Genomic DNA, 21,699 nt, shown 5'->3' with positions numbered 1-21,699 from the left:
TCTATTTGAAGTACACTTAAGTGAAAGAGTCTCAGGAGGAAAATAAGAATCTTATTAAGATAGTAACAGAAATGATTCAGAACATTGGTATAGGAATGAAAATTCAAGATATATCTCACATGTCTGATTTAGAAAAGGTTACAGGCCAAGGTTACTTTGTTACTTCTGGGAGGACTGTGATAGCGAGTCCTAGTGTTGAAGATGGTCAGTAGTCAAAGATGTTGGAGAGGCTGAGTGTTAAAGTTTCATAAAGTGCAGATATAACCATGAGGTAACGGGAGACATTCAGTAAATTTATGCAAAAAAGCGAGAGCTAAAGGCTGGTTGGTAACAAGATGACTGGCAATTCCTGGAAGAAAAGTAAGCTGGGCAGCAGAAGCTGGATCCACACCCCAGAGACTGGAAGCCAGTATTTCCATAACCAAAAGATCCAAGGCGAGTATTTCCAAAACCTAGAGATCCAGTGTAATTTGTTTGGCAGGGACTGTGGAAGATGATATTTTTTTGGATGGAAGTAGGATTTCTGGTAGGATCTGGTCACAGTTCAGGGTGTCTGGAAGCTGGTGGGCTTAAAGAAGTTCTCATGACAACCACCGTGGAGAGAGGAGCCCAGCTGGAAAGTGTTGGGGTGGGGGTAGATTATATTGATGGGGTAGAAAGAATCATAGGTGGAAACTGGGTACCCCAGGTAACCTCCGAGGGAGAGGGAGGAGAAGTTTCCGGAGCTGCAGTTGAAAGACATGTTGTCAGGAATTCTAAGTTCAACTGAGTTGCAGAGGGAAGTTTGTGAGTGTGAACATTACCTTCTATAGTGGACAGTTATATACTGTACTCTAGCAATGGGTGTAATAGCATGTGCCCATTTTAATAAGAACGCTTAATTAGGTTCTAGTCCAAATGAAATACATTAACCTTCAAAGACCTTTTTTTATGAATGTGGACTTTTAAATGAAAGAATTGCATTCGTTTTTTAAAGTAATTGTTCATGAAGCAAAAATGTTACTGTACTATAATTGTACCTATAAGATTGGTATTTTATTCATCGTATCCTTAAAGATATTGTATTGAATGGGTAACACAGTGAGAATTTTGTTGTGTTTAAGGCTCTAAAAAATACTTTGTATTCTGGAGGGGACATTTATTTAGTTCAAAGTTTAGCAACCAGATTGAGAAAAAGAAACCCTCAGTATCTGCTCCATCTCCCAAATTTTGTGTACCTTATAGAAGAAATAACCTACTTACAATCCTCAATTGGTACAAACATTAGATGAGTGTTTAAACACATTTACATTCTAGTTTTCTTATAGCACAGGTACCCAAGCTGCTCTTGTGTGCATGAGTTTTTGATTTAAAAGTAAGGGTTCAGTATTTGCAGGAGTGCTTTGAAGATTACATTATAAAAATACTTAAGTCAAGAAATTTTTGTTCTGAAGTTGATTTGCTTCTTGAAAGAACTCATCAATAAATTTAATTCTCAAAAAAATCTCTATCCCCATAAAGTTTAAGTAACTTTTGGTGGTGTTGATGTTACTGAGAAGTAAATGATAAGCAGTATACATTAAAAATGGGCTTTTATTCCCTTAGTTTTCACTCATAGAGTGGGATTTTTATTACAGAAGGTAAGTAAAATCAAGAAATTAGGAAAGTGTCTACCCCGGGTAAACTTCACCGAAAGATCAAGTTAGAAAAATTCATAGTTACAAATGATCTTTATAAATTGAACTGAGAGTGGAGGTTATCAAAATGTATGATAATGTAAAAAAGAGAATGAATCCTTTTGGGACCTCTGATGTGGTAAATATATCAAATGACGTATATATATTCTGCCTAGAGGACTAGTATAAGTATTTTTCTAGACTCATAAAGTTCATCATTGCTAACTGTAAATAGAGTAGTGCCTGGTACAGGGGATGGCTTAAGATAACCTGTGGGTATAGGCAAATCTCTTAAGACATCTATCCTCAAAAATTGATGTATTGTCCAATGGAAATGAGCTGAGACTCATTCTATGAAGACTTGAAATTACTAAGTGGAAGTTTTGAGGAAAGATTCAGCTAAAAATCTAAAACAAGGTACTTTTGCAGGTAAGTGAGATTTCCATCTTGGGGGCACTTATTAGATATCCACCTAAAGAGGCATTGTAAATGGGATTCCAACATGGTAGAGTACTGAAGGTAATTGCAAAACTCCCTTCCAAACTGTAGATTTTATGAGTCTGAACATTTTGAGTAGACAAATTGGTCTTCAATCATGTTGCGTATACTAGGTAACATAATACGTGCTCCACTACTGTAATAAACAATTCTTATTTATTAGGCTTCTTAATTATGAATAGAAAAAAACATTCTAGTAGATTCCAAACCTTCCTGTTTTATTTGTTAATAAATTATTGAACATCAAAATATCCATATAAATAGTTAACTCAGCTAAATTGAATTTGCTTGCTTCAATGTCATCCACTCTTATATAAGCTATTTCTGTGGAAGAATATTCTATGAGATCAGATATTAAGTAATTTTGAACATCCTTTTCTCAACAAAATGGAGGTTTGTGTACCCAAGCACTTTTGTTCAAAAGTAGAAGAGAAATGTTTTTCTATGAAATGAACAAATCAAACAGCACAGAAGCCACAGAAAGATAAACTTTCTTAATCTCTCCTCTTCTTCAAGGTTGTCAGTCTTCATTAGCCTACTACACAGAGGTGGAATACAAGTCATAGAACAATAACAACAAAAAAAAAATGACGATTATTTTAGAAATTTTCTAATACTTGTCAGAAACACCTGAAAACAATTTAAGTCAAAGTGATATATGTCGCTTTCTGAGGCAAAGGAAAAATATGCTTAAGATGACTCCTTTGCTCCAAAAGTTCAAGGCAATTACCTTATAAACTTTCTATAGAACAGGGGCATTTTTCAGATTCTGGAGAATCCTTTTAGTGGTAAACATTGCCTCTGATTAGAGAGAGAAATACTAGGCATTTTTGCCACATTTTTAATGTTTCTTTTTTCCAGCATCTTAGATAAATAACCTCTAACATTCCAAACTAATATAAAGAAATTTATATTTAATACTTAACTCATTCTACAGTAAAGACACACACAGAAGACAGAAAAACTAAGACTGACTCATTAGTTTGCATACAATTTTAAGCAGGGACATCAGAAATAAGGGGATCTCTCAGTTAATATTTCACTAAAGCCATTAAAATCAAGATCTGATGTAAAAAAATAATCCTCATACATCTGCATGTTACCATTGCTGCTTCCTGATGGCACTGTCCATTAGGTAAACTTTCTACTTCCTGGTAACAGTCAATGTATGTTTTTGCTTTTGAAAAAATGACTTTGAGTAGATCAGTTAGCAACTTTGTTATCCAGATGGCAACGATTTTGAGACAGACTTTGAAAGGGGTATCAATTATTTTTAATTAAGCCCGCTTCCCTCAGCCCAGACACTACATCTAAAGTTTTCTGAGTGATCTGCTCAGTGACCTTTGGTAGAGAAGGATGACTAAGAGCTTTGAAAATTCAATAATATTACCTGATTCCAATTACCTGAATTCCAAGGCACAAACATGACTGCACTTTCCAGTTGTAAAAACACAAATACTACATATGTGTAACTATGCTGATCTTTTCCAATTCATTTAAAAAGAGGAAGGTGACTTGTTTTTATAAACCATGTGGATGACACAGTCAATGATAAGATTATATAAATGCCCCTGTTGAAAAAGCGACATTCAAACTTAGAGTATTCCCATTGTAAGTTACATGTCCTGTCAACATGTCCTACTACCGCTGCTCTGGAAACTTCTCCTCCCGCTCCCTTGGGGACCACCTGCGCTACTCAGGCTTCTCCTGTGGCTCTTCTTACCCCAGAGACCTAGTCTAAAACACTCGCTGCTCTCCCAGCTCCTACCGTCTGCACTCCTCTCTCTACACTGGCTGTCAGGAGACTTGCTGTGATCCCATCAGGTGCCAGACATTCCATGTTGTGTCCGGTCCCTGCCAGACGTCCTGCTACCACCGGAGGACCTCCATGTTCTTCATTCCCTGCCAGATGATTTACTCTGTGTCTCTGGGCCTCTGGGCTTTGGCTCCAAGTAACTTTCAATCTTTTGATTGTGGCATCCCATCTCTGGGCTTTGGATCCAGTGGTTTCCAATCAGCGGTTTGTGGTCCCAGTGCTTTCTCATCCCTAAGTTGTAGATCCAGCTTTTACCTTCTGACCTACTTCTCTTCTAGGAGCTGCCAGTCTCTTTCTTTCCAACCAACCTGTGGACCCGGCTTCTACTAATATTATGCGTGAACACAATACCTACTACATCTAGAAATTTAATGCAATACCTGCTATATCAATATCTATACTATTTATTGACCTTTTGTTGTACATTTAGCTTATAAATTTGACTTCTACTGTTACCTACTATGGCTTAGGGGTAATTTGAATACCACTAACTGGTATTACTAGTAGAAAAAAATGTTGTAAGTTTAAATAAAAATATGGTAGGGCTTCCCTGGTGGCGCAGTTGTTGAGAGTCTGCCTGCCAATGCAGGGGACACAGGTTCGTGCCCCTGTCCAGGAAGATCCCACATGCCGCAGAGCGGCTGGACCCGTGAGCCATGGCTGCTGAGCCTGTGCGTCCAGAGCCTGTGTTCCACAACGGGAGAGGCCACAACAGTGAGAGGACCGCATACCGAAAAAATAAAAATGTGGTATATGACATCCACATATTGGCTTTAACATTATTTGTTTACTTTTTGTCTTCAAAACTACTTCTAAATATCTGGCTGAATATTTCTGTATCTTGTATTCATCATTTAAAAAATCTTTACTTTAAAATGTAAAATTGCCCAGTGTCCTTTAGGTTTGGAAGAAATTATTTCATCTTTTATGTTTACTCCATCTGTTAATATCTTTATATGATAAAACCTGAAAATACATTTTTAAGACTACAAACAAATAACTGTGACCTTTGGTTTTGTCGTTGGTTAGAAATGAATATTTTTATATATAATAGTTACAAATTGTAAGGTGTATTAAATTGACTACATCATATAATTCCGGAAGGAAAGTTAATCATAAATACATTCTAAAATATTTGAGAAATTGAAATGGGGATATTCAGTAAGAACTTAGATTTTAGTGAGTTAGATTTGGTGAGAATTCCAGTTCTCCCAGCTTTACAGGCATATAAGAAATCAAATGAAATTTCTAATTGATTTATAAATGAAACATCTAACACATTCCAGCACTTATTAGCAAGTAAGCCCAACATTTTCCATACAATCTGTTATACAAGTTTGATGGAGTCCCAATTGCTACTATTTTTTTAGTTCTGTTGATAACATTTGTTTAGAAAAAAACAAACAAAAAGAAAATGAAATTCAAAAACAATGCAAATATTCTCTTGTTACAACATTCAACTAAATGTTTAAGGAGCTGATCACTCCTGAATCAGCAGTTATGCTCCAAACTTTTATCCATTATGTCAAGGACAACATTACTGAAAGATACAGATGACCTAGATTCTCACCCACAGGGTAACCATATGTCTTGGTTTATTCCATTTGTCTCAGCATCCAGTCTCATTTGGTAATTGTCTTAGATTTTTCACTTTTTATTTATAATGAATAATTGAGTTAACATAAGTGATGATCAGTTTAGGAAACCACTTTGCTTTTCCTATGGTTTCATCTAGTGGAGTATGACATACATGTATAGTGTACAGAGTTTTCACTTTAACCAGTGTTAAATCTGAAAGAAGACAAGCCATATCCTATCCTTTCTTTGGTCATCCTGCCTGAACAAAATGGAACTACTCCTTTTATTGCAGAGGGACCATGGAAAACAAATTACACTCAGATACAAGCGGTAGGACAGCTCACATGTTCAAATCTTGCTGGAGGGTCATTTGTCATTCTAACCTAGTCAGTACTGCTACGGCTCTTTCCACAGCCTGCAAGATGCAATAATACACCCCAAACTACCAGTTGGTGGAGATAGTGGGGAATTTAGAATTACTGATTAGGTGTACATAAAATATGGGCCTAAAATTGAGGGTGGCACACAGCATATAAGTATTAATCTAAATGCTCTTGCTACAGTGGCTTGGCCACATGTCATATTGTTTAAATCTACAACTATTCATTTAATTGTTTGGGAGCATCTTTCTTCTTTAACCTTTGCAAAAAAAATATCTTTTTAGGAACAAAGAGCTAAAGCTAAAAGTTCATATTTAATTTAAAAATGTGAATACTTAATATCTATTACTAAAGCAAATTGATGGTGAATATATGACTTGTACAGCAATTCAATAACATTAACTCTCCACCACTGGGGTCAGAAATATCACTTACCACATGAAAAATAAAAGAGGCAATTTTGCTGAAGAAGCATCAGTATCTATTTCAAAAGATAGAAATTTTAAGACGATTATTTCCAAAGATAATTATTTATCACTAGTAGTTGCAAAAGCTGTGTTAATATATCACTCTGATGCATACATTTCATTTAGGTCACATAACTATTCTAAATCATTTTCACTCGTGTTAAATCCTAAGTTTTCTTGTGGAAGTAAAAACAAACAGGGCTTCCCTGGTGGCACAGTGGTTGAGAATCCGCCTGCCGATGCAGGGGACATGGGTTCGTGCCCCAGTCGGGGAAGATCCCACATGCCGCAGAGCGGCTGGGCCCGTGAGCCACGGCCGCTGAGCCTGCGCGTCAGGAAAGAACAAGAAAAGATTAATTCAAGAGATTGGATTCTACTAGATCTTTGATGTATAACCTTGGGCAAGATTCTAATTCTTTATGACTTTTCATTCCTTCATGCCTAGAAAGATCTATATGACACAATATCTGTCTTTCTCACAAGGATGTTTGAGCATTAAATGCAAGTGGTATATCTGGTATCTTTGTATTCTCTGTTACATCCTTATTTTCTCACCTATGATCCCAGGCACAGCTATGGTGAGCAATTTCATGCAGGTTTCAACCCTCTTTGCACAGACAGTCTCTCCCTTCATGCATAGACAACTTTTCTTTCACTCTCTACCTGGGTTTCTCAGAGGGCACAGCCAGGAAAACAAAAGGAACACACTATGAATCCTCTTTGCACAGGTAATGACGTTCCAGAAAAGTGACAAACATCAGGGACAACATTCTAGCAATGGGAAACAGAAGCTGATGCATAAATACTTCCCCCTGTTGATAAGATCCTGGGGTGGACAATTCCAAAAGTCATTCTATACATTCCTAAAAAGGCCCTGAACGATTGAGTCCCCAGTGCCCACCATAAAGTCAACCAAAAATTATGTCCCTTTGTGAAATTTTCGTCTTTCATTCTTTCACCTTCCATGGTCTCCCAGACTAGCTCCTTGGGGTCTCGTGGCAAATACCCTGTCTGCACCCAAGGTTTTGACTTCAGCTCTGCTTTCTGGGAGAGAGGGGTTCAGGCTAAAACTAATGGATACAAATGTTTGTTCAGCATTGCTCAGGTGTGTTGCTCTTAGTTGATGCAGTTTGAACCTTGGAGAAGCATCAGGAGGTTTTCCCACACCGCCTTAACCCAGTTACTCCCCACTTAAGGTCACTGTGCATCTCTTTACATATGTTCATAGGGACGGCTCACGAATGGATCATGCTCAGGGACCAGGCTCAGGGAAGGATCATGGCACTTATGCCAAGAAACAGGGAGCAAAACATCTAACTTAGCAGTTGTTTAAGGCTCATTTTTCTCTTAGCTGAAAATCCACACTCAGATACTAGACTTTCAGATACGTTTTTGGTCTATGTGTAACCTTATCTTATAAGTTATATTGTATTCTTGTTGCCTGCATTTCTAGTTTTGTGCCAATTTCTCTGTTTTCCTTTATCAGCAGAAATCCATGCCTCCATTCTCAGGCAAGTGTCACTGATATTGAGACATACAAAATATGGACCTCCAGGAAATAAATACTCCCAGTAGGGAACATATGCACTGACAAAAGAAATTTGCTCAAATCTATCAAAATGTGTGTTCCCAAACCCAGTTTCAGAGTCATATTGGTCTTTATTTTAAATTCCCAAATCCTAAATAAACTATAGGCAAATAATAATAAGCCGAACAATATATTTAGGTGCTAGATGACAATATAAGTTTATCAGATTAAGGTTTTCATTTTCAATTGCCCTTCCAAGAAAATCCAATAGCATATTTTCTATCAATAGTACAGATATTAGGACTTCATACTGGGTTATTCATTAAATTCAGAGTCTCTCAAAAGTTGATGATGCAAGAAACTGATGATTTTAGAATAAAAGAACTGTGGTAAATGGTGAGAATGAAAATGATGGCTGTACTGAGTAGAGACTTTGATCTCAATACTCGAAAGGATCTAGACCCTCAACAAGTTGAACGATAGAAAGCAAATCCACGTGTTGTTCTGTAACACGATGATCGGCAGCTACTGGAGGCAAAGTTGGTTGGATGGAAGAATCTGGATCCACAGCCCAGGGAAGGGAAGCCACAGACTCCATGACCCCGGGGTTTGAGGCCATGGAATCCATAGCCCAGTGAGTAGCAGCTTCTGGGTCCAGAGCTCAGGGAACTTCAGCTGCTGGACCTAAAGCCCAGACACCCAGCATAAGTTGTCCAACAAGGACTGCAGAGACTGGAGGGCCTGGGGCAGTAGCAGGATGTCTGGCAGGGACTGGACACCACAAGGGACATCTGGCACCTGATGGGCTCATAACAGGTCTCCTGACTGTAGAAAGAGGAGCCCAGCTGTCAGGTGCTGGGAGAGCAGAGGTCAGTGCTGTAGACCAGGTTGCTGGGGTGGAAGGAGACTAGGTAGCACAAGTGACCCCCAAGGGAGTGGAAGGAGAAATTTCCAGAGAGGCAATTATGGGACATGTTGACAGGAGATGTGAGTTCAGCTGAGTTACTGTGAGAAGATTCTAAGTTTGAATGTCACTCCTGCACTATGGCATTTATATACTTTCAGCAATAGGTGTGACACCTATGGGGTCATGGGCCCTACGTTAGATTTCCTCTTTTTCATATGTGTAATTCAATAGTCTTCTCTGTAATTGCAGTTGCATTCGAATAGTTTTCCGCATTTGTTTTTATGGGTGCTGTATTTTGTTGTTATAGCCAAAGCCAATGGACTACTGCTGTGTCAGAAATGCTGACTCTTTTACATTAATGCACATCCCATCATGGCCAGGAAAGCAACAAGACTAGGAAAGCTTTTCCTCTGGTTTATGCTAATCTGATTCCTGTGTATCCACATCTGGTTTTGCTGGTAGATGCTTTCCTCCTAAGAGTGGGGAGTGAGACAAAATCAATTTTCTTCTGGTACAATGGATCAGAGGCACAGTTTCTAGCTGGATAGAATCCTTCCTGGAATGATCCGCCTTGTCAACATTCATTCCCATTCTCCAAAATCACTTGGTGGTAATCTGTTATGGCAGCAATAGAAAACTAATACACCAAGTATCACAGTTACATTGTGTCTTTAATCTGATGAAGAGAGACCAAAAATAAATAAAACAGAGACTGAGAGAGAAATGGCTAGAAACTGAAAGACACTTTGCTGTGTATGTAAAGATAAGATGACAAAAACAAAACAAACAAACAAAAAAACAAAAAACGGCTCAGTTGAAATAGTACCAGGGAAGATCAATCTGGGCCCATCTCTATTCAGCCAGGAAGGAATAGTCTGATGAGGGGAGGAAACAAATGAAAGTGAAACAGAGAAGGCTCAGGATTGTTTTTTTTTCTATTGCACTAAAATTACTATCTGTTTCCTAATGTCTTTTTAATTAAAATTTTCAAAATTAGTATATTTTATGAATTTTCATATGTTGTTCCTTTGCAGAGCTGCAGTTTGAAGGTTTTTTTTTTTTGCGATACGTGGGCCTCTCACTGTTGTGGCCTCTTCCGTTGCGGAGTACAGGCTCCGGACGCGCAGGCTCAGAGGTCATGGCTCACGGGCCCAGCCACTCCGCGGCATGATCCTCCCAGATTGTGGCATGAACCCGTGTCCCCTGCATCGGCAGGTGGACTCTCAACCACTGTGCCACCAGGGAAGCTCAGTTTGAAGTTTTTTTTTTTTCTTTCCAGTTCTTTTTTCCTCTGCAGAACGTATGAATCTCTCTCTCTTCTCTCTTTCTGTTCCCACAGTAGCATTTTTCTTTCCTCCTTTTTCTGTGCTTAACTTAGACTTTCTCTTCTGTTTTTTCATATATATATATATATATATATATATATATATACACACACACATATATGTATATATATATATACATATATGTGTATATATATATAGCCTCTACTTAACTACAGATTATAAGCTTAAAAACAAAATTTGCTAGATTTTTCATATTCTGAGAGTATAAACAGATACTTTCTAGTTCATTCACAAAATATTTAATGTTAGAATAAAACCAGTTAAATTATATTCCAGACTCAAGGAAATATAGTGTTATGGTTGATGGCAATATTTTCTTATTTTATTTTCTAATAAAACTGTTATAAACTTACAAAAAATAATAATGTTAAAAATATTGAAGTTTATCAATAAAATCTATGGCAACTGGGCTTCCCTGGTGGCGCAGTGGTTGAGAGTCCGCCTGCCGATGCAGGGCACACGGGTTCGTGCCCCGGTCCGGGAAGATCCCACATGTCGCGGAGCGGTTGGGCCCGTGAGCCATGGCCGCTGAGCCTGCGCGTCCGGAGCCTGTGCTCCGCGACGGGAGAGACCACAACAGTGAGAGGCCCGCATACCGCAAAAAAAAAAAAAAAAAAACAAAAAAACTATGGCAACTTTAAAAGTAACATAATGTAGACCTTATAGAAGGAAGAGGACTGAGGAAAGAAGTAAATACACCCAATTCAAATAGTTACTTGGTGAGTCCTTTATTTTCTGTTCTTCAAGACCAGAATTCATTTCTCCTTGCTTTGTGCCTCAACAAGTAGGTAAAATGTCTAATTGATACAATACTGTGGACACTATTCCTTCCCCATTTTTTCTGTTTTCAAACATAACTCTAAAAGTATTCTGATATTGGCCAAAGGGTACAAGATGTTAATTATACAGGATGAACACATTCTGCAGATCTGATGTACAGCCTGGTAACTATAGTTAATGATAACACTAATACTATTTTGTATACTTGATATTTCCTAAGAGAGATGATCTTAAGTGTTCTCACCACACGTACACACACAAATTGTAACCACATGAAGTGATGGATATGTTAGTTTGATTTCAGTAATCATTTCACAATATATACCTATAGCAAAACACCACATTGTACACTATATATATCAACTGTCATTTGTCATTTATACTTCAATAAAGCTGGACAAAATTTTTAAAATGTTTGAATATAAAATACCTGAGTTAAAAGGGGAGCATAAATTTATCTGGCAAAACTGGGAAATTGAGTGAATTTGTCTTCAGTTACTCCAGTTTCCTTGTTCAAGGACTATTCCCTGAGAAGAGGTAGTCTTCTCTTCCCTTTGCTCTAAATTGCTAAATTTTCATCTACCTTAAATTAATATAAATTCAAGAAGAATTTGTAAACTCCCTAATCGTGGACGAAATTAAGCCCAGAGATTATATTGTTTGTTCTACGTACCATAAACCTCCACCATTATTTTTGTTCTTTTTTTTACACTGAGTTATTTATAACAAAAAATGAGATATATATTTCATGTAAAATTTAACACTTTGAGCTGTGATCCTGTGACTTCTGATTTTTTAATTGCAGAGTCTAAACGCTTATGTTATGAACAAAGTTGTTTTGATATGTGAGGTGTGTTTCCAGCAGAATCTCATCCATAGTTAAAAGTTACAATGGTCGGCACCCAGCTACTACTCTTCTCCAAATGACCAGTCAACTTGTCACTAACCTGCTGGGGATCTTTCTTTTATTAATCATCTAGGTTTGAAACAATAAACAAAAGCCAATACTTCTTATATAAAGATCCCCTTTAATCACTATCTATTATTACCTATTAGCCACAAAATATGTTCTTTATTATTATCCAACATAGATTAGAAGTCTTTTGAATTCTGTGTTCTTAAAAATATATTCATTGAACAAAGATATCATGGCTGCCTTTCTTAAATGTGTCACATGCAATACTAAAGCACATTTCCCTTTGTAATATATTCTTGGTATTTTTCCCTAGGACTTTAAAATTACAATTTATTTATTTTTATTAAATTATGGTTGATTTAGAATACTGCATTAGTTTCAGGTGTACAGCACAGATTCACTTATAATGTACATATTATATATATATTCCTTTTCAGATTTTTTCTCTTATAAGTTATAAAATATTGAGTATAGTTCCTTGTTGTTATAATTACAATTTTACAAGGTGGAGAAACGTCGAAGATTTTTCAGTAAATGTATTAATGAGGCATCCAAGTATTTTTCTATAAATTATCTGGAAACAAAGCTTGAGAACATGGATTCAAGGGCAAGTTTTTTACTTGGGAAGTGATCACAGTAAACACCTGCAGGGGGTGGGAAGATTAACAGGGAATGGAAGGAAAGCAGTACAGTGTGCATTACTAAGCCAGGCACCACTGTAGACATCTGGAGCTCAGTTCTAGTGGAGGATTCCCTGTGCAGGGGCTCAGCATGCCCTGGGAAGTGAAAAGGTCCTTAGACAGAGCTTTACAGATGCGCTGAAGAATCAGCCTTCAGAATATACAGATGATTACCCAGGAGACATAGGCAGGGTGTGGACAGCTTCCGTTGGGGGTGGGGTGTCACTTAGAAAAGCAAAGATGCAATAAATATGGAACAGAACAAGATAAGGTCTGGAAGGTTAAAACGGGATGAGAAAATCAGAAAGGTATGAAGGCACGTGGTGAGTGTAGGCCATATTGTAACAGTGTAAGGCACGGGAAGTGGTACGGGGGTGGGAGACAGGGTTAGAAAGAAAGGTTGATACTCACAACAGCAGCTTTAAATTCCATGACTTCTGGTGTCATCTATTACTACTTAAACTGCTGTAACAGACTTTTAAATGGTCACCTTCACTGTAGCTACTCCCTTATTTGAAATGCTCTTATGTATTCTAAACATAAATAAACCTTTCAAAATTACATAAAATTAGCAAGCTAACATTGTTTAAAACATTGAACAATTCCTTTCAATGAGAATAGAAAAGCTGGAGAAATTAAAAAAAAAAAAATCTGTGTTTGAAAACTTCAGAGACATATCAAAATGTTCCAGAGTCACAGGGATACTATATGGGTCAGAACTGAAATCAAAAGAAACGAGCCTATATCTGGAGTTTGCTATTCCCTTCAAATTATATGTTGATTTTGGAAGTAGTGACTAAGAAGCTGAGAGAATTTTCATAAACTAACAGGACTAGAGAAATAAAATTAGAATTTTGGACTTACCAAAGAGTTGGGACCATGGAAAATATCCCAGACCATGGAGAACCAGTTCATGGAAGTAAAACTGAGTTGCTAATAGACAGCTTCCTATAAGAACTGAAGCCCAGGTTTGAATTCTCTCAATCCCTCTTTGGATTAAAATAATCTAGAATTCTGACATCTTTATCCTAGCAGCCTTCCAAAAATATAAGCAAATCTTTCTGGAGGGAGATAAAGTCACCCAGGTTTTTAAAATATATATGAAATATCTATTACTCTAAAAATATAGCAGGAATATGAGAAAATAAGACTGGAACAAAACAGAACAGGAGAAAATAGAATCTGAAATACACAATCCATATAATGGACATGTCAAAATCAGACATTAAAATACCTATGTAAAGAATTTAACAATAGGAAATAGGAAAATACTATTATCAAGGAATAGTTATGTTTAAAGAATTAAAGATAAGATTGAAGATTTTGACAGAAAACTGAAAACTAAACAACAGAAACTAATTGAAATTTTTAGAAATTTACAAAATAATAACATTTGGAAAACCTAATTTATATGTTTTATCAGGGGATTAAACATTGCTGAATAGACAATTAGTGAATTAGAAGATGGAGTAGAAGGAGATTCCCAAAGTAAAGCATAAAAAAACAAAAAGATTGAAAATAGAGAAAAGACTGTAAGAGGCATATATAACATAGTTTAATAGTGTATTTTGCTTATAATTAGAATCTCAGGGAAAAAAGGAAATAAGAATGGGACAGAAAAAATACTTGAAGAGACTATAGTTGACAATTTATCAAAATTGATGAAAGACATCATCTCACATGTGAAATAGTAATGAGGAAAATAAGAAGAACTGGCCTAAGGTTGAGATGGCTGAAAGATGATGGGCTTTAGCAAACGTTACCCAGAGACAGCCTGCAACAAATGCTCCAAAGCTGAACTTCCAAACAGTTTTCTTTAATTATTAAATAACTGAAATAATTTTATTTGTTAACCTGGGTTGGCATGTACAAGACAGAATGTTCAGTCTGAATGTTTTACTACCCACCAACCAATTAGTTTAATTCCAAAAATGTGTAAACAAGATTCAACATACTCAGATTACCTGCATTTTTCCCTCACTAGAATCTACCCTTTGTATTTTAAATCTTATCTTGCCTTTGCTTCTTTAAGACAAAGTTTAATGACTGTCTTCCTTACATTTAAAGTAAGCATTTAGAATGTTTAACATGCAAAACAGAGAAATGCATCTGGGAATTCTTTGACACACAGATTAAGGAACCATCACAAATTTCAAACACAATAAATACAAAGAAAAAGATGGCTCACACTGTCACACCAAAAAAAAATGACAATCTACAAAGAGAAATATACAAATCCACAATCACAACTAGAAATTTAATACTCTTCTTTCACTTCTGAAGCAGATGACAGACAAACAAACAATAAGGGCATAGAAAATATTAACGACATGATTAGCAAATATGGCCTAAGTAACATGCATAAAACATTGCGGTCAAAACTTCAGAATATCAGTTATGTTCAAATGTCCACAAAGCATTTACCAAAATAGATCATATGCTTATCATAGTGGTATAAGCTAAGAAGAAATAGCAACTAGAACAACAGAATTAACTAGTAAATCCTCATATATTTGGAAATTAAGCATTATGCTTATAAACAATCCATCCTCAAAGAAGAAAACACAATAAAATATAAAATATCAAAATTAAACTGTGCTTTGTAGGAAAGTTATAGCCTTAAATGCATACATTTTAGAATAATGGCTGAAAATCACTGAATCCATATCCACACTAAGGAGTGAAAATTGGAAAGTACATTAATCCCAGACTAAGCAAAAGAGTGAACTAACAAAAGGGCAGAATTTACTGTTAAAAAAATAAGGAAATGGAGAATCAGTAACACCAGATAGATTCTTGGCAACAAATCCGTAAGGCCTGGAAGAGACATAGTTGGGCTGGCAAAAGTCACTCCATAACTTACTGTGTTAGTACAGGTCATTCATGAAGCAGACACCAAGATGGAATTAAAGGTACAAGGATTGTACTGGGAAATGTCTGTGGGAGAAAAGAGCTGGGAGAGGGAGTGAAGAAGGCTAGGAGATGTCAGACTTCCATACGAGTCTGACCAGAGTGAAGAAGAGAGGGAAGGACATGCCCCAGGTAGCCACAGATTAAAGGTAGTTCCTCAAGGCCATTGGAGAATCCTCAGTTGTTGGCCATCAGAGGATTCCATGTGTCTCTGCTATGCTCAGTCATTGCCTGGCAGCAGTCACATGAATAGGAAGGCTTCCATGCCAATGAAGTGCTAGATTTCAGACCATAGCATGGAGGGGGGGGCCCTTGGTCAATCAAGCCTCCTGCAGATGAAGATCTGAGAAGTAAATTCTCAGGGCTGCTACACATACAGATGAGAATCTGTTAAGACTACAGGTCTCATATCAGATACACTGAATCTAAAACTCAATTTTTCCTTCCCTCATCTCAATATTTCTTAGCTCTTTGATTCTCTTCATAAGGGTCCAAACTGGCCTGCATTTGTGACTCTGTCTTGGTTCTGTCCCTCACTGTCACTATGTCTCCAAATAATTGTCCAAGTTTCTCTCTGGTTGTAGCCATCAGTGATATTAAATTTGTCCTGGTTGATATTTTTTCCTCTCCATTGTATCTGAGACACATGTGTAATAGAATGTAATAGATGTGCAATAATTTTGGAGAATGAGAAAACATAGGGACAAGTAAGGTCAGTATTTAGTAGATTCCTCATTCAAGCCAAAGTTGCACCTTTGATCCATTGACAAAGAAGAGATATAATTTTATCTTATTTAACCACCATTTGAGAAAAGTGTTTTCTCATCATTGCCAGACATAAAACACACAAGGATTATGACAAGAGGAAAAGGAAAATGATGCTTATCTCACCATTTCCTGACTATGATGGGATAAGCATTAGTGTGAAACAGTCATAGCATTTCTGACATAGTGTAGTTCATTGGCCTGGGCTATAACACCAAAATTATAGCACCCATAAATACAATATGGAGAAAACGATTCCAACTGCAATTACAGAGAAGATTACTGAATTACACACATGTAAACGAGGGAGCACAAATATGTAAAAAATGACCCTGTAGGTTACCACACCTACTACTGAGAGTATATATATACACACCTGTCCAGAAGGTTAAATTCAAACTCAGAATCTTCTCCCTGTAACTCAACTGAGCTCATACCTCCTGTCAGCACGTCCTACAATGGCTGCCCTGGAAACTTCCCCTCCTGCTCCCTTGGAGGCTATCTGCGCTGCCCAGGCTCCTTCCAGCCCAGCAACCTGGTCTACAGCACTGACCTCTGCTCTCCTAGCACCTGCCTGCTGGGCTCCTCTCTATTACGAAGCTGTCAGGAGATCTGCTATGAGCCCATCAGGTTCCAGACATCTCGTGTGATGTCCTTTCCCTGCCAGACATCCTGCTACCGCCCCAGGACCTCCAGGCTCTGCAGTTCCTGCTGGACAACTTATGCTGGGTGTCTGGGCTTTAAGTCCAGCAGTTGCCTCTCCCTGAGCTCTGGATACAGAAGCTGCTACTCAATGGGCTTTGGATCCCATGGCTTCAGACCCCTGGGTTATGGAGTCTGTGGCTTCCCTTCTCTGGGCTGTGGATCCAGATTCTGGCACCCAATCACGGAGTTTCCGTTCATCTTGTTACTGGCCAATCTGTAGATCTGGTTTCTACTGATTAATTTGTAGAAGAGTCAAATCCATTAAGAAATTTAGATTCTGTACTGTGATTATCTATTATCTTAATTTCCTCCATTGAAAAGTATTCTAATGTTCCCTGATAACCGGCAACTCTTTACCTCTCCAGCCCTCGAACACTGGGTGATAGATTAACTCTGTCAACCTACAAAATTAATGAGAAATTCAAATTGTATTGTTGATAGAATTTATGGTTTTGTACTTCTCCCAAAGATAGATGGAAAATCAAATAATTTGATTTTAATAAACTCTTTATTCTGCTATCCAAATATGCTGTGAATATTGTTATTTACAAGTAATGTGTCAGCTAGGATTTGTATTGTCATTGCTTCTTTTAATGGGCTTTGGTAAGGTCAGATTTGGGGGACTATGCACTAATTTTGATTAGGCTTAGATATTTTTCTTTTTTTTAAGCAAGAGTTTTCCCCGGATGCCCACAGTTTCTTGGTACAGACTTTCTCTAAAAGAAAATCCAAGTGATTTGAATACCTTTATTCACACAATAAACACGGACCATGCATCTCTAAAGATATTATGTATGAGAATGGTTTTAAGGGTGTAGGAAGAAAATTTAGACTTCTATGATGAGGCATGTGCATAAAGGGTATTAAAATGGAAGACTAGTGTGTGGGTGTACATTTTTAGACTAGGAGCATCTCTGAGCTTTAGATAATCACAGTGGTGGAAATTTTCTCATTTTTTAATTGACTAAATCCCTGTACCCCAGTTACTATTTTCAGTCTGCTCTAATTATCAACATTTGTATAAGAAGGCAGGCAACAAACTTAGATAGGAAGGAACTAGGCTCAGCAGGTGTGAGGTTGCACCTGGGTTCTTAGCCAACATAGAAACTGAATCTAACTGCAAACAAGAAAGCTTTAATATTATCAAAAATGAATGTTTCAATTGTATATTGAAATAAAATTGGATATTCTTTATTTTATGCCATTCTTCTGACATCCAAGTGTTACACAAAGTAACATACTGACATAATATAATAATAACTGGAAACTTAATATCCATATAAAACAAGTAATGTTCAATTATTTTTCTTATCTTTATTTTATAAGATTCTCAAACATCCCTGAAATTAGAAAATGGGTTGCAGGGTATGAGAGGCTTAGCAAAATCTAGTCTTATAAGTATTTCTCAGTCTTCTCATCACGTTCTCTTTACTTCTTCCTTTACGACCAACGTGATAAAATATAAAACATAAAGGAGTTAAATAGAATTTTACAAGATTACACAGCAAGTTATAGTAGAGTGACGAAGTAGAATGATTTTATTCCATCCAACTGTACCATTCTCTCTTTTCTCTTCCCTCATATGCTCCTTCTCTGCCTCACCTTCTTATCCCTCTTCCTTCTCCTCCCCCATGTTTAGGAACTAGTTATGGTGACTGTATAGTTAGAAGGAAAAAAATAAAAGAATAATGAAAAATAATTGGAAAAAAATTTATCAGCCACTGCATTATAAAAATTTAAATGATAAACAGTAAATCCTCTGTAAAGTGTCCTGCTTATGAATCTTAATGATTCAAGGTCATCTCATGTGCATAATCTCCAACCAAAGAAATAATCAAATTTTAAACTTCAAAACATTAGCAACTGCAGAACACTCATGGGGAACAACTGAAGTTGTTGGCCAAGCTGATGCCTCATCTATTAATGTCTCTCAATTTGAGATGCAGGAGTGGAAAGTTTTCTGACTTTAGGAATATACTAATATCTTAGTTTTTAAATTATTGCTATAACAAATTATATCAAATAAGCCATACATATATATATATATATGTACATATACATATACACATAATAGCTTAAACAACAATTTATTATAATTCTGTAGGACAAAATTCAGGCAGTCTCACTGGACTAATATCATGGTGCTGGAAGGACTACATTTCTTTCCAGAGGATCTAGGGGAAAACCTATTTACTTACCTTTTTTTTGTTTTCTAGACGCCATCTGAATTCCTTAGCCAATGTCCCACTTCTTCCGTCTTCAAAGCCATCAATGCTGGGTCAAATCCTTCTTACAGTGTATGACTCTGACCTACTCTTCTGCCTCTCTCTTCCATTTTTAAGGATGCTTATAATCATGTTGGGTCCACCTGGCAATCTCTATTTTAACATCAACTGGTTAGCAACTTTAATTACATCTGCTACTTTCATTACCTTTGTCACATAACATAACATATTCAAAAGGTATATAAATAACTTTAAGGGGCCATTATTCTCCCTACCAAAACTAGTAAACAAGCAAATTTATAAAAACAGCTCAAAGATTTATTAAGTGTAACTAGCAGTATAATGAAGTGATCACAAATAAACACTAAAATTCAATGGTGGAGACAATGAATTTATAATACTACAATTATGTCTGAAATTAAATATAATATCCCACTTCAGGTAGATAGTCAAAATAAGAAAACTGTATTATTTTTACAACAAGAAACACAACTCCTGAACTGATGTCTTGCCTTTACCACTCAGAAAACTGCATCTTCCTCTGTTCCAAGTCTCTGACACATTATAAATTTCCCAGAGTAAAGATTTTATTCTTTCTCTATTTCATCAATTAATTATAGTATAGTGAATAATATAGTGGTCATCCAGATTTCATTAACTTAATCCCACTCTGCACAACTAAGAGGACACCAGCTGGCACTTATCTGGCTTCTAGCTTCTGAATTCCTCCTGGTGCATGCTTCCACAGGTGCATAACACCATGGACTGTGAGCCCAGGGGTTTGAGTCCCAAGCTGCTGTCCACACAACTAAATTTCCAGAAGCTGCTGATTATCTGTCTATCAACTTGCTTCCAGTTCTGATTTCCAAGAATAAATATACCCAGTTTCCCAGGAAATTCTCTCATGAATCATTTCTAGGCACTTGAGATAACAATTTCTATTTATCAATGTTTATCTCATTAGTAATTACAGAGAACAGCTTTATCCTTCCCAACTCCCTATACCCATGTTTTTGTTTTTGTTTTCTTAATTAGTCACACCTCAGAACACATTGTCAAACATTTTGCCAGTATTACTATTTTCACAATGTTTTCATTAAACCTCTACCATGAGCCAAAATCTCTGCTATGGGAATATATTGTTGAATATATCTTTTAAAATAAAATTGTTTTGTGTATTACTCCATAATGAAAAATAAAGTAAGAAAATGTGTGCTCTTTGTTCTAACAGGACTGAAAGTCTAACAGAGAAAGCAAATATAAAATAATGAGCTGTGAATGAGTCCTTGATGCTACAATAACATACATCAAGGACACCTCATCTAGTCTTAGAAGTCAAGAAAAGATTCCCAGAGGAACTGCATTTGAAACAGGTCTAAGGAATAAGTAGGGCATAGATAGATGGGGCTTGCAGAAGTGTTTTTAGGACCAGAGTCTTGATATGTACATTATAAAACTAAAAGCCATTTTGTCTGGTCATTGAGGGGAAAGGAAGGAATGACTTGAAATTAGACCAGAAAAATTTGGGGGCCATTTTTCCCTATGTCTTTAGTGCTAATTCAGCATTGCACTTTCTTCTAAAAGCAACAAGAGCTGTTGAATGGTTTTAAGCAGAGGTATAAGATTGTTGCACAACACATTTTTCCTTTTTTTTTTTTTTTTAGTTCTTTAAATGTATCCAGTGATTTTAATACCATGTGTTGAAAATACATTTTTCTGCATTTGAATTGATTTGGCATCTTTGTAAAAAGAAATCGACAGTATACTTGTGAATCTATTTCAGAATTCTATTCTGTTCCCCTGAATAATCACCTATACTTTTTGCTGTACCATAATTTCTTAATATATCTGTATATTAAGTCCTGAAATGAGATAATAAAAGACTTCCACATTTAATTCTCTTTTTAAATATTATTTTGCCTCTCCCTGCTCTCATAGAAATTTTAGAATCAGGTTTTCAATTTCTATTAAAATGCCTGCTGGCATTGTTGTTCAGAATATATTGAATCAAAATGTAAAATGGATGGCTAGTGGGAAGCAGCTGCATACCACAGGGAGATCAGCTCCATGCTTTGTGACCACTTAGAGGGGTGGGATAGGGAGGGTGGGAGGGAGATGCAAGAGGGAAGAGTTATGGGGATATATGTATATGTATAGCTGACTCACTTTGTTATAAAGCAGAAACTAACACACCATTGTAAAGCAATTATACTCCAATAAAGATATAAAAAAAAAATTAATTAATTTAAAAAAAGAATATTGAATCTGTAAATTAGGGATATTGAACAGCTTTCAATCTGTGATATATCTCTATTTATTTGAGTCTTATTTAATTTCTTTCTGCAGTATTTTATAAGTATTAATATGGGAATCTAGAATCTTGAAATGTATTTTTAGATTGTATGTTTTGTTGTCATTACAACATATTTTAGACTTAATTTTTCATGTACTTTTGGTTTGTATATTGAAGTAAAATAGAGTTTTCTGTAGTAATTTTGTACATTCCTAGGATTTTTTTATGTAGACAATCATTATACCTGTGA

The 21,699-nt window shown here is 36.5% G+C and overlaps 2 protein-coding genes and 2 pseudogenes across 2 annotated transcripts; 2 read left to right on the top strand and 2 right to left on the bottom strand.

Annotated features, from left to right (window-relative positions):
- Positions 1 to 294: 294 nt before the first annotated feature.
- KRTAP15-1 (keratin associated protein 15-1) lies at positions 295 to 742 on the bottom strand. Its single transcript, XM_067737181.1, is given in 2 exon segments — positions 295 to 504; positions 506 to 742. Coding segments are annotated over 2 exon segments (447 nt in total).
- A 3,044-nt stretch (positions 743 to 3,786) lies between these two features.
- Positions 3,787 to 4,299, top strand: LOC137224571 (keratin-associated protein 14-like). Its single transcript, XM_067737297.1, is given in 1 exon segment — positions 3,787 to 4,299. A coding segment is annotated over 1 exon segment (513 nt).
- Positions 4,300 to 8,386: 4,087 nt separating this feature from the next.
- On the bottom strand, positions 8,387 to 8,896 carry LOC137224570 (keratin-associated protein 13-2-like; annotated as a pseudogene).
- A 3,946-nt stretch (positions 8,897 to 12,842) lies between these two features.
- Positions 12,843 to 17,167, top strand: LOC137224332 (keratin-associated protein 13-1-like; annotated as a pseudogene).
- The last annotated feature ends 4,532 nt before the right edge of the window (positions 17,168 to 21,699 follow it).

This window comes from Pseudorca crassidens, chromosome 5 (assembly GCF_039906515.1).
Source record: "Pseudorca crassidens isolate mPseCra1 chromosome 5, mPseCra1.hap1, whole genome shotgun sequence".
Classification (NCBI taxonomy): domain Eukaryota; kingdom Metazoa; phylum Chordata; class Mammalia; order Artiodactyla; family Delphinidae; genus Pseudorca; species Pseudorca crassidens.
This window is presented reverse-complemented; position numbering and strand designations above follow the sequence as displayed.